The sequence below is a fragment of the Ceratina calcarata genome, unplaced genomic scaffold (genome assembly GCF_001652005.2).
Source record: "Ceratina calcarata isolate Rehan_Ccalc_2016 unplaced genomic scaffold, ASM165200v1 scaffold203, whole genome shotgun sequence".
In the NCBI taxonomy this organism is placed as follows: Eukaryota; Metazoa; Arthropoda; class Insecta; order Hymenoptera; family Apidae; genus Ceratina; species Ceratina calcarata.
The window spans coordinates 214111-227905 of record NW_017141919.1 but is presented as its reverse complement, the minus strand read 5'-3'; the positions used below and the strand labels follow the sequence as shown (position 1 = coordinate 227905).

The window sequence follows — 13795 nt, the reverse complement described above, 5'->3', positions numbered from 1 at the left end:
TCATACACAGAACTAACGTAAAATTGTATGTCAATATTATACCTGTCCAAAATTCATGAAGTGACTCACAAGTTTGAAATAATATCAAGTTACCCATTGTTGCTAAATTACTCACTATGCGATTCGCGTTGAACACGAGAGTACAGAAACGCGCAAGAGGAGAGAGCGAGCTCTCGCTCGCGAGAGAGGGAAAGAAGGAGAGAGCAAGATCAAGAGAAAATGTATCGCAATTAATTAATATAACATCGTTGCTCGAGCCATGGGATGACGCACAGTTATACGAGCTAATATGTACCTACGCAGCCTTATCGAACATTGTTTGGCCGCGGCGCGCTGTGCCGTTGGCTCGGCCTGTGTCCGACCCTCTTGCCTATCCGGCCGACCTCCCTCGCTCACTCACTTGGCCCCGACGATAGGGGGTGGTGAAGTGGCCGGCGGGCTTTCGCGTCGGTGGTAGTAACCGGGCGCTGAGCGTTATGTGGACGTACAAACAGTGCAAGACCATGTTGACGCATGTTTTCAAGCCTCGTTGGCTGGTATTGATCTTGCTAAGTGCAGGAAACCGGGAGTGCCGGTGCGAGAGGCAAAGGCAGAGCGAGCGAGCGGGAGGAAGCGTGTGAGAGACAGAGACGAGGGACGATCTGGTTGTAGAGAAACGGAGAGGAACCGAGAGGACCGGAGAAAGAGAGAATGATCAAGGTGAAGGCAGATGGAAGATCGGTGGAGATAAACGGGAAGAGAAAGAAGGTAAATGGTCCAAAAAGGAATGAACGCGTAATAGCGTTGATATCGGGGAGGAACGAACGAAGGAATAACGAGAACTGATGATAAAGTGGAATAGAAAGATGAATAGAAGAGAGGGAGGGTGTTTTCAGAAGAGAAAGCGTGGCATGGTAAGATGGCATGGGCCGCGGTACATGGTTACGAATCGCACGCGACACGCGGCATATCCAGCGATACCGAACGAGAACGAGCCATGAGGGATCCGGCACAGACGGCCTAAGAGGGTTCGAACGCAACCATGGCAACGTCGCGTCCCCAGGGAGGTTGCCCTCTGATTGGTTGTTCCTCGCTTTTCCACCTATACCTTGAATAGTCGCACGAGTTTCGTCGCGCAACACCAAAGCTGCTGCCCGATTATCATCTATGGCGATGGAGAATCCTCCGTGTGAGACGTCGCGATGGCCGAAGTGGTTTACCATCCTTCCCATGTTCTTTAGAACGAGAAGAAGGAACTTGTCGATGCTGTTGAGAACTTTCCTTTCTGTGCTTTCATCAGTTCGTAGCATACCAAAAGCAGATTGAGGCATTGCCGGTAGATCGACGATAAAAAATGTAGAAGGATTTCAGTGAAACGTTTAAGGAGCTTTCTTCAAGTTCTTTCAACGAATTCTTTTATGCTGCTATCCAAGAATGGAATTTTTGAAACTTTCATCTCTGGTTCTGTTTTATTTCAAAAGATATTTCTTGTAATTACTTCTTCTTCGTTCGGATGCTTCATAAATTCTTATGAAGTAAATCTACGATTGTTTCTTTTCTCTCGGTAGATTTAAAAATCTAGAAGCAATTTAGAATCCTGTAAATTTTTTCGTATTCGAAATATTTTGGGAAGAACGAGAAATATATCAAGGAATTGTGTCTGATAAAAAGATATACGAAATGAAGAATTTCATTTATACGAAAACTGGCTCATGACGTACTGTGGAAAAAATTTGGATCTTCTTAAAATTCGCGTGGGGACGCCATCTTCTAAACATTGCCAATCAAAGTAGAAGATCCGGCTTGGCGCGCGGCGAGGGACGGGAGCGGAGTGTACCCGGTTCGTGGAATTCCGAATGGATCGATTCAAACGAGTTTTCGGGACGCGGTAGGACGAGTTTACGAGGAACGACGGCATTGGGCGAAAGGAGCCTCGCTGCGGGCGAATGGTGGATATTTGCCGGTGGCTCGCTAGAACACGATTTGCCATGTCGCTGCCACCACCAAATTTATTTTCTTCTCCCCTTCTTTTTTTTTTTTTTATTTCGCTCGCCCGGTCGAAGACCGTCGAGATCAAATTTCGCGACGGACAGCGCGATCGCAAATTTTAAATCCGAACCGTTCAGCAGACCGTTTTTTATCTAAATTTCGAAAGCAGCATTTTTCACATGCTTAATAAAATTCCATCTCGTTTGTGGATTCCGGAAAACTAGAAGCTATGATGGGAGAGAGGATTGGAGTGGTTTTTGGTACAAACAAATCAATTTATTGACAATGTGTTCCACGATATATTGAACTGATTACAAAAACAAGTTCCCTTCGTTTTTGTTTTCGATTTAATTATAATAGTTCGATAGAAGCATCCGAGCTTCTTCTTGTACTCTAATCTCGACGTGACCGGAGCGGCGGTTCTTCCAGCCGTTCTCTTCTTCTGAAAATAACTCAGGTTAACCCACCATACTCTCCTCTATTACGATAACTGCGAATCTTCCTCCGTAATCTCACTCCTCAATTGCAACCAATGGTATATAGATCTAACCGTCTCTATTCTCCATGAAAAAAGACAAAGTGAATTCAGGTGACATTCCCTGTACACTGTTCCCGGATAGACGAACGGCTGATCATCCAGCCATCCTCTCCTTCAAGACGAATGACCCAAAGTAGTCCCTGTACTCTCCTGGCTGCAATGGGCGTTCGAAAGCCAAGCATACTCTCCCTCTCACTTGGGCGACCGATGGATTACCTCATTCTCTCCCAAAAGAGAACAGCATGAGAATACAGAAATTTCCTAATGCAGCAATTTCTTTCATACACATGCGTTCAACAAAGCCATGATTTAAAACAACTAAAGGTACAAACGTTTTATTTCCTGTTTACTCTCCTGTTTGCCTTATTTTTCATCGATAGCTCGAATGAATGAGCGCAAATTAACGCCAGAATCGATGTTGATAGAGAGAGGCAAAAAATAATAATAATAATAACGGGCGTCGATCCCGTTCGTTGTTAGCGCGGTGCATGATAATTGAGAAAGTTGCGCCTCTCATTGCCGGCAATCGAATTTTTATATCGTTATTCTCATTATCGCGCGAACGTTCAACCGGCTGTCGGCGATACGGAACAGCCGACGTAGCAATTGTCGACTATTAATGAAAGCGCCTGCTCGTCGCGAGTGAAGGGAAAAGAGCGCGTTCGTTGCGTTTTTTCCGCTGCAAATGAGCCGAGCAATCGGCCCGTTTCATAATTCAACAATTCCGGGCTCGGTTCCATTCCTCTGCATTTTTCCCATTCACATCAGTTTTTCCTCTCGAGCCTTTTGTTACCGGGAATTTTTCTTTTTCCCGTGGACGGCGAGCGCAGTTAGGGTAAATTTTTGACGTGGAAACCAGATGATGGGGGTATTAGAGGGAAAAATTACGATGTAATCTGGAATTTGTTTGCGCTGGGGATACTGAGGGGAGCAAGAAATCGAAGGGAGAAGGAATCCTCTTATCGCGACGAGGTATCTGCCAAATCGGAGATTCTTGGAAGCGCGACAAAGAGCCTTTAAGCTCCGATTTGATAGTGTTCGAGGTCACCGATTATTATGCCCGTTTGGAACAACGGCATAAATATCAATAATACAGTTTCTTCTTTTGCGCCATTAGATACAAAAAACGCAAAAATCGACTATACTTATGTTGTATGCTATTACAATCTACTCTTCATTTAAACAAATATTGTATTTATCGCGGTTATGAGAATTAAGCGAAATTATAACAAAATTAGCATCTACTTAAAAGCAATTTCCTCCTGAGCTTTCAATTTCATCAACGCAGTCCTTTAAAAAGTTTCTACGAAAGCTAACGTTACTAAAAACCTGGCAAACTGAAAGAAAGCGCGGGAAATGAGATACGAGCTGCATAGAGATTACATCAGAGAACACAGCTCAACGCCGCGGCGGGAGTAACTCAATTTCCCATCTGGCAACTGCTCAATCGCAATTAACAAACTGAGTCTCGTGCAAACTGTAGTGCGTGAATACTCCTGGGACGCCGGGATGGTTAGGTGGAAAAAGTATCTAGATTTCACGCTGTCGGCTGGCTGGACACGTAGAATAGGTCGCGAGAAAAGGGGTTGAGAAAGCGCGAGAGAGAGAAAGGGACAGGGGTGGGAACAGTCGGAGACAAGGGCGAGGAACGAACGAGAAACGTAGTGAGCGAAAGAGTGCGAGTGTGAGTGAAAATGCGCGTAATTGTGGAAGAACGAGAGAGAGAAACAGAAAAGAATGCGAAGAGACGCGAGAGTGCGCGAGGATGGATAGGTGCGGATAATGCGAATACATCGCGCGGAGTGACGCCCCTTATCGTGACAAAAGCACCGTCATTGCGTCGGTTGCAGGTGTGGTTCAGTAATCGCAGGGCGAAGTGGCGTCGAGAGGAGAAATTACGGAACCAAAGAAGAGCAGCCGTCGATCAGGTAGTCGGCGGCGGGAGCAGCGGGGGTGGAAGCAGCACCGCGCCACCGGCTGCGACCCCTGCCACGCCACGGTTACCCTTAAACGCCGGATTCAACGCCATGTACTCATCGATACCGCAGCCGATCGCTACCATGCCCGACACTTACAGGTAATCACTTCTGTCACCCTCTTTTACCTTTGTTTTCGCCAACCTTGTACAGGGGTGCCGTTCTGTTTACGAGACCGAGTTCTCTCGTGTTCTATCGAGTGAACATGACGAGTTGTTTGTAACGACGCTGACGAAAGGTGGTGTCTCGACAGAATTTCATTTCAACTTTCAAATAGATTAGTGAAAGAAAGTCAAAATTAAGTATTCAATCGCGGTGAAAATTTGCTCGTCCTTTTAAACGTTATCAGTCATCGGTTTTTCGATAAAAGTTGAAATCTGATTTTGGGTATTGTACGTATCATAGCCCGATAACAATGGAACTGAATATGTAAAGATTTAGCGATGGAATATCGGACTTGCATTGTTGCAGAGATTACAGGATAAGGGATATCAAAAGCGACGAATTTAAATTTTCCAAACGATCCCCTTGTACTTTTCGCGTTCGACATCGCGTGATTTACCGATTGTATTGTATAAATAAATATCCGATCGTGTCAAAATTTAATCTTCTTAACAGCTTACTGCTAAATGTTGTTTTGAGTACAAAAATACATATGTACTGCAATACTTGTTGGAGTCAGCAATATTTGCTGGATGTAATTAAATAAATTGTAGACTATTATAAGAACAATTGTTAAGATTCTTTCTACTATTAATTACTAACTACTAATGGTTGGTTAGTTGGACGAGTAGCAGTAACATTGCTTGCTTTTGGAAATCTGCAACGATTATCGTATTTTCATTTGACGGAGGCCCTTTGTTCACAGCTCGATGTCGAGCAGCTTGGGCGGGTCAATGGGTGGAAGCTGTCTTCAGCAACGCGCCGAGGGATATCCGGCATACGTGTTTCACGAGCCTCTTCACTCATTGACGCAGTCTTACTCCCACGCACACAGCACTGCTGCGCATTCGCAACCCCATCGCGGTATACCAACCTCTCATGGTGGAACCCCCACCACGCCCGGTGGACAGCCTGCAGGACCAGGTGGTGCGCCCTACCAGCCGACGACCTCGACCGCGACTGGTGAGTTTTCGCTTAAAGGATTGTTTGTTTGTTCTTGCTGAATCTTCAAGGTCGTCCAACGCCGCGCCGCCAGTACCTTCTTCCCCATCCCTAAATTTCCTCACGCCGCCTAGCGTTAATCAAGGTCACCCAGGCCTCCCAGTTACTTAAGTTCAATTTATCCCGCAAGAACGATGATCGAACCGGAAGGAAGTAGATGGAGTTAGTGAGGGATGGTTCTTGACTGACTGGTTGAGTTTTCAAGGGTAGTTCCAGAAGAGATCATGCTTCAAAGTACTAACTTTTTGAGAGTCAAGTAGATTTTTGCTTTATATCGTTAAAAGAAGAAATAGAAGATCCATCGGAGATACAAAACAGAAAATCTTACGAATTCCTCAGAATCCATCATGAAATAAGCGTCCTCTTGAAATTCCTTTTTGCCATTCCTCGAAAGCTGTACCCTCCGCGTTGAGAGCGAAATAAAGCGTCGAGGATTACGTACGAACCTTTTCACACGTAATATACATAGCACCTCCTCATGAGGGATGACAACCGAGTGGGATGTACGGAAAGAAAAATAAACGTTACAGCAGCGAAGCGTGTGGACCGGTTCGTCCACGGAATTGCGAAAGGATTTTAAAACAAATCTCGCGCGGCGCCACTGGGCTGAATCGAAGGATAGGATATTCGGTGGTTTTCCACCTCCTTCCATCGACAATGTGCCTGCTGAATTTTCCATTTTCCGATTCTCACTTTCCCTCCGCTACCCTCCTCCTCCTTCTCGTCCTCCTCGTCCTGTTGGTTTCTTTCTTCATCGACTTTTCCTCCAGCCGCCCTCGGTCCCTCCATACCCTTCTTTCTCGTTTAACGAAAACTGTGCGACCCTCCCGGTCCCGGCTCTCTCTTTATCTCCCTCTCTCCAGCTTCCTTGCTCCCCAATATCTTTCTCTCCTCCTCCCTTTCGGTCAGATTCGCACCGTCTCTATCGCGTCGGCTCTTCCTCTCTTCAGGATATACAGGGGGCGAACAGAGGATGTGGATGGGTTGGGTCTCGCCTCGGCTGGGCGAGCGCTCAATAACGTGCGAACCCAAAGGGGAGGAAACACGGGGGTGCGCGGCGTACCTACAGGAATGGAGTGGAACGCCGTAGAATGGTGGAATACTGCGGAACACGTGGCGGCATTCCTCTCGTACTCGTCTTTCTCTCCCCGTTTCGTGTTCTTCCACTTACTCTTCCCCGCTAACTCCGACTTCCCGCGGCCGTACATACTCTTCTCGCACCCCCTCTGTTTTCCTCGTTTCTCGGTTCTTACGTGCGGAACGATCCGCAACTTATCCATCATAATCGTTTTACGTGCATGAGCGCCGCGAGTTTCACCGACTCCTCGTTACACGCGCCGACGTAGTTTCTATCGTCACTTAAGTAGGTATTTTTCTTTTTCATGATCCACTTCGGTTAGTCAGAGTAGGGATTTCAAATGAAAATTGGTCGTTTGAGATTTTTTAAAACGCGCGATGCGAAAGAGACTAGTTCGATTTGACTTGACTTCGTTGAGCTGTTTGCGTATTACACGATTCAAGTTAATAATTATTTAACTATCGTTAGGGTACAGTAGGTTCTTCCTTTAAATATTTGTATGCATGTATATGTGGGCAGATGCACATTATTTTATCTAAACAATGATATTAATTGCTACGACTGAAGAACAAAGTGTGTATAATTATTATTCCTCGATATATGAAACATGTTACTGAATTTCTCGGCGTGTAACGCAATTGTAGATCAAATCAATTGAAGACAGGAGTCTAATCAGAGTGCAAACATGTTGAACCTGTTTCAGGCGTGATATCGGCGGGCGTCTCGGTACCCGTTCAGATCCCATCTCAAACACCGGACCTGACCGGCAATTACTGGCCGAGGCTCCAGTGATCCCAGCTCTTCGGGTTCCCGCCCGCGAGCTTGCTCGTCGGCCAGGAGAGCCCGCCGCCACCGACAGCCACCCCTGGTGCAGTGTCCCGGCCGTTGCTCGCGTCCCTCGGACTGCCGACGCAGCCGGCGCAGCATCAGCCCGCCTCGAACACGCCGGCTACCACTCCCGTGCACACCTCCGACACCAGTGAGTGAGTGAACCGATCAATCTCTCTGAACGCTCTCTTGCAGAGATGGTCAACGCGACAAACTCGACGAAACTTTGTTAGTTCGGTTCGTTTGCGTACGACGAAGCGTCGGCCTCGACCGCGGCGTGAGTCGCGACGATTGCTACACGCGTGAAATTACTCATTTCTAGCTAGTTTAGAAACACGTGTAAAATAAATTTAATACGAACGTTGGCGTCATCGATGTGAAAACTGTTTTATATTTTTACAGAAACTGAAAGTAATGCATGCAAATTTTAGCCTGATTCAATGGACACAGTTCGATGATTTAATGAACATAATTATTGTGTTGTAATATTTCATGTTTTCATCGTTACATTGCAAAATATTTATTTCTTGTATCTTAATTTAAATATTGATTGTTCAAATGGGCCTGTATTAAGTTTTATATTTTATTTAACACGGTAACAAGAGGAAACAAAATTGAACTTTTACTTTATGGAATATACAATTTAATGAGTAAAGTAATTGAACTCGTTTCGTTGAATTTAAAAAACGTATCAATCCACTCAAGACTATTAAAGTCACTCTTGATGAAAGAGTTGAACGGACGGAAACGGTGTTTAGAAACCTGTTAAGGGACGGCGCAACAGGAGTTTAAAAAGAGAATAAAAGGTTAACGGGTCCGCTTTAATTCGATTAATTACTCGTTGGATGGCTGCCAAATCTCGGCAACGAGCGAGCGGACACTGCTGATCGCTACTTTCGGCCACCGGAAAACAAGTACACGATACAACACCGCAACAGAATTTGCGATTACTGTCCTCCTAAAGAGAACCAACGCATGTAATCTATCCGCACCATCCTTAAAAACCAATTATCAAGTCGATGCACATGAAATTTCATTTTCTTTACACACCACATGCAATTTTTGTACAATAACAATTTCATTCGAACAATACAATACATTGTTTGTACAGACCATTGTAATTTAATTACTACAAATCTATTAATCATCGTGAGCTCTAAAATCACTACATCTTTTTAATATTGCATTTATAGTTGCATTTTTGTTTGACTGAATAGAACTTGTCTTTTCATTAAGTTTAACAACAGAGACGATAGACGACCGGAAAATTCGAACTAGAGAAATAGAACGACGCTTCATATTGTATATATCAACCTGATATTTCAGAGTAATCGAGAATTGTTAACACACGATTTCTAATGTCAGTATCTCTACAAAAAAGCACTTGTGATAGTAATCAGGAAGTTGAATGAATAATTGTCGCGCTAACGCGATCCGTCGGAACTCGAGGCCGATGCACATCGTCTCTTCTTCGATTCGCGTTTAATCTAGTGGTCATAGACGTATACGCATGACCCGGGTCACGCAGGGTATATTATCCATCTATTTACGACAGTGTAGAAATCAACAAGGCGTCGAACACGTTTTTTAATTGATCCATTGTGGCAATAAGTTTTGTGAACGTGAAATTAAATTATTTATATTCTTTTATAAATGTGAACATTTTTATTTTCATTAACTCTGGATTTCTAGGTCTCTTACTATTTATGTCTACAATCCATACGTCGTTTGATAGCTCGAATCCTGTAACTGACTTGCCCAGAAATGAAAATAATACAAATACTTGTCGATAATTTTCAAGACACAGCTAGAGATTAGATCGGCTTTGACTAAACATAATTCTATTTATCCGAAGGTTCGAATTCTGTTTCACCGTTACCATTTCCCGTTCCTTAATCGAGGACTGGCAAGGGTTTATCGAATTTTTCACGCATGCCACTGGTACGCATGACCGGCGCGCGAATCGCGCGGATATTTCGAGGGATTCGAAGACACGCAGAGGGGCGGGCACCCGTTGCAAATATTCTCGCGAGACTTTGGGGTGGCTCTAGCCAGGCCGGCTGTCTTTTCTAAGGGTGGGAGCCACGGGGATTGATAGCTGCCTCGAGGGTGGCTTTTTTCGCCGACCGGCCATCACGCTCGCTCGCAGATATGGCGTCGGCTAACAATTCAACTCAGAAATTTCCTCGAAGGTCCGTATTGTGATAAATATTTTTCGTGAACGAAAATCTTAGAAATACGAAAAGCATAAGCTTGTCACGTTTGAACATACAGTTAAAGAAAATTAAATTCTTAAATTGCACACTAGTTTAATATTTATTATATGTTAATTAAATGAATTTCCGAGTGACACTCATAATCTGAATAAAAATCACGATGGATCGTTTGACAAAACGTGTTCGTATGCAAGCAGAACGCAACTCCGCAAGGTTTGCACGAAACTTTGGGTCTTCGCGTCAAATTCCGTTAAGAGAAGGGAATCTCTCGCACGGAGTTTGCGAACGATCCTCGGATACAAGCCGTAGCTTTAAACTCTTCCGACTAGTTTCAAACAAGGGAAACGTGTTTCCGGAACCGCTCTTTCTCTCTTTTGCTCGTGCGACTAATCGAAGTCGTGCTACGAGCGCGTTGTATATTTCCCTCCCCTGGCACGAACGTTCTACACCTCTGGTCCAAGCTTCACGCGATTCTAGATTAAGACAATCCAATCTGTAGCTGGTAAAGGGAGAAAGATTATCGCTGTCGACCGATCGCGAAACCACTCGAACGGGAGGCCCTTTAGGGTACGCCTAGGTTAACGAATAAGATAAGTGAGAACGCGCTTACAGAAGCACACGAGCCATGTTTCGCACGTGCTTCGACAAGTAAATTCATAGAGTCATAGTTTCGAACACGAGGGACGCGTCGCTTATCAATAACAATCGTCTGTCTCTTCGTCTCTTATAGTCAAGGGCAAGATATAAGAAGATCAGTAAAATAGAAGGGCTGATTTATACATCTCGAGCAATATGAAGTGACGTCAAGCTGTAACCGCATTTTCGTAATTTTGAGTCGGTTAGCAAATAGAAGCCTCAAATAGCAGTTTCATCATGCCAAAAAATTAGTCTAAATTAATTTATACATAATAACTATAAATAATAATTATTAATGCAGTAATAAGTCTCAATTGAATGTTTTCACAATAATTCCTTTGATATTTGAGATTCTAATTACTTAGAGGATTTAAATATACTATCAGTTTACAGCTTGCTATCACTATAAGAGAGAGCAACACTATTGTTTTACTTCGTATATCTCCCTCGACTATTTCCTCATTCGGACAGTTCGGTGCTATTTGTAGCTCGCCTCCTCGTCGATCATCTGTATAAAAAAAGTTGTAAAATAGCATTTGTTACTCTTCTTAGCCTGTAATATAAATTAGAGAGAAATCGTCGACACGCTATGTATATACTATGTTTAGATAAGGGGCGATCGTTACGGTTACGGTGCCATTCGATCGTGTACCAATTCATAGAAATCGTACACAGTCAGACACGGACAGCAACCTCTTCGCCATAATCTGTATTCGATGTTCTTCCTTGGAACCGGAAACGAACGGCCGACCGCCTTTACCTTCGTAATTCGGAGAAGAGTTTTGGCGGTCGATCAATGTGTTCGAAGACGCGACCCAAGCCTACATTTATCATTAGACTGCGGACTTTATGCATTTCTGACAAGATCGGATATGCACAGAACATAAGTAATTCATATAATGTGCAACATGTGCATAATCTCAAAGCATAATACACGTAATTATTTTTCGAGCAAGAAGAATATCAATCTAGATTTCATTTTTTAGATTGACATCAGAAAAATTTGATTTTGCATAAAAATCCGCAGTCTATTTATTACGCTCGCTCATTGTTTCCGCACATTGTATCGCGGTTCATGTTATGCGTTTCTCACCCGTCAAGAGTCTTGGAACGGATCTCGTAGATCGACACGGAGACGTCACAACGAATGATACAAGTTTCGGGGTGGATTGAATTACTTGAGATCGATTCACTACGCTTTTCTTAGTTTCTCTTTGCATTTGAATGATATGTCTCACTCACTGTTCGTTGCCTTAACTCCAACGATGGGTTTCAGTTACTATTGAATCTTTACAGGGAAAAATCGGCACCCATCGTTTCACGTTGATATAGAATATCTTATCCAATTTATCATCGTGATAATATAAAATGTTCTTTTAATTGACTTATGAGTAAAAGAACATTAATATTACGATATGCGAATGTATATATTTAGTTGAGAGTAAAGTAAAGAAAATCTGATCATAAAGTTTGTACTATTTGAAAGTTGGCGGCGTGAATCGAATCTCGCTAGGCCAGTGGAACGATGAGAAACTCGTTGGGGCCAAAGTTTGAATGAAAATGAATTTCACCCATCCTCGGTCACCATCCACGTACAAAGTGTATCGCGAAAGTGGAAAAATTACGGTACAGGGTAATTTGATAAATATATGTACATGCACTACCTCAGAGACAAGGCTTTTTACGCGATATAAAATTTTTAATTAATCGCATTAGCGGGCGAAAGGAAGAGAAAAACGGGGAAGTCCCAGTCGGCGGAAGAGACGGAAGGACGCGCAAGCGCGATCGTGAGAAGCACTCGAAATTTTCGTTGGTACTCGACAAACGGGTCTCGTTTGTTTCACGTGATGTACAAACGGCCTTGTTTCGTTTTCTGCCTCCGTTTTTTCTCATCATTCCATTTTCTGAACCAGCCGATTGAACTCGTCCTTCTTTTCGCTCGTTGATTCGTACCTGACGCGAGGAACGCTAAATCGGTGATTAGAATCGACCCACCGACTTCCAACAACCTATTTTTTAATCAGAGTGTCCTAGAAAATGTTGCATGCTTCATACGTCTTTAGATATGGACGATGGAAATAGTTACGGTTAAACATTAAATATATTTAACAATTTTTGTTGCGATTTAACGAGAAATAGTCTCATTTCTCAAAATCATTTATTCTGTGTGCAATGTTCATAGCTAGAACACTCTGACACGAATCCGTAGAGGTCGCGAGGTTGTTCGTTCCAAGATTCCCTGGACCATATTTTGTTCCCTCCGCCGAAGCATAATCCATCTGTATATGAGTGTTACGCAACAAGCATCCGTTTAATTAGACTTGGATCTCCAGAACAGGCTTTTACCTCTCGAAGAGGAACTTTGTGCAACTGCGTCGCGTCAAGTCTCTCTAAGTAGGTGACGAGCTCTAACAATTTGTCAGCAGTCAATAGGATAATTAACGATTTGGTGCGCCGTTTAAACGATTATAACGGCAGGGCGTGAACGTGAAAACGCGTTGCGTTCCGTAGGAGAAACGACGTTTCCCGGCGCAGCTGGTGTACCGCAATTCGTTTGAACGTTTTCTACGGCGAACGTTGAATTGTACTGTACATTAGTATAAATTTATATTTTTGGATGAAAAGAAATGAAAAAAGACAAGTGAGAACAAAAACGTACGCGCAAGGCTTGTAAACGGTAACGAGCCGCTGCGAATTAGGAAAAATCGCTCCTGGATACGACCACGTATCTGCTACACTATCGGTTCCTCCGGAGCCGAGAGCCTTGATTATTCGAGGCCATACACTTCGTTCAGATCGAAGCGTGAAGCACTTCCGCGTCTACAGCCTTTCGAATCAAACAATCAAGTACCCTCATTCCGAATTATTCTGCATGAAATTCGATAGAGAATCATTTTTTTTTTTAAATTATAGTTTTTCTATATAGTATATTGAATATGATTGAGGCTATCTTGTATTTCAAAGAAACTAACAAAATTGAAACAATAATTATATATATATTTGAATAATATCTCGTTGTCTAAATTTTTGATATACATTTGTTTATAAGTTGTACATGCAAATATATGAAAATTTTTTAACAATTGAAATCTGTGGAACTTCGTAGATCGATTCATTATTGCGGAAGTGGTCACGCAGTTTTCTTATTATCTGTAATAATAATACCGATAAACGAATACAGTGTATGAGTATTAACAAATTTATTAACGAGAATAATATATTATTGCGACAGTAATCTACGTAAGTGTTGTGAATAATGGAGATAATATTGTTGCTGTGATTACCTTTAAGATTGTAAGTAGTAGGATATAGAACCACTGTTAGGTGTCACTGTCTCGATTCAATAAATGTTATTTCATTTTAATGAGAACGGGAGTCATCTGAATACTTT

The 13795-nt window shown here is 43.1% G+C and overlaps 1 protein-coding gene across 1 annotated transcript in view; it reads left to right on the top strand.

Moving 5' to 3' along the window:
- The window catches only part of toy (paired box 6 protein twin of eyeless), a 31998-nt gene extending 18224 nt beyond the window's left edge, over nt 1–13774 (top strand). The window contains exons 7-9 of the mRNA XM_026811196.1: nt 4357–4583; nt 5351–5607; nt 7428–13774. Of these exons, the coding sequence (XP_026666997.1) occupies nt 4357–4583; nt 5351–5607; nt 7428–7516 (573 nt within the window). The 3' untranslated portion in view covers nt 7517–13774. The remainder of the gene's footprint in view (nt 1–4356; nt 4584–5350; nt 5608–7427) is intronic.
- The last annotated feature ends 21 nt before the right edge of the window (nt 13775–13795 follow it).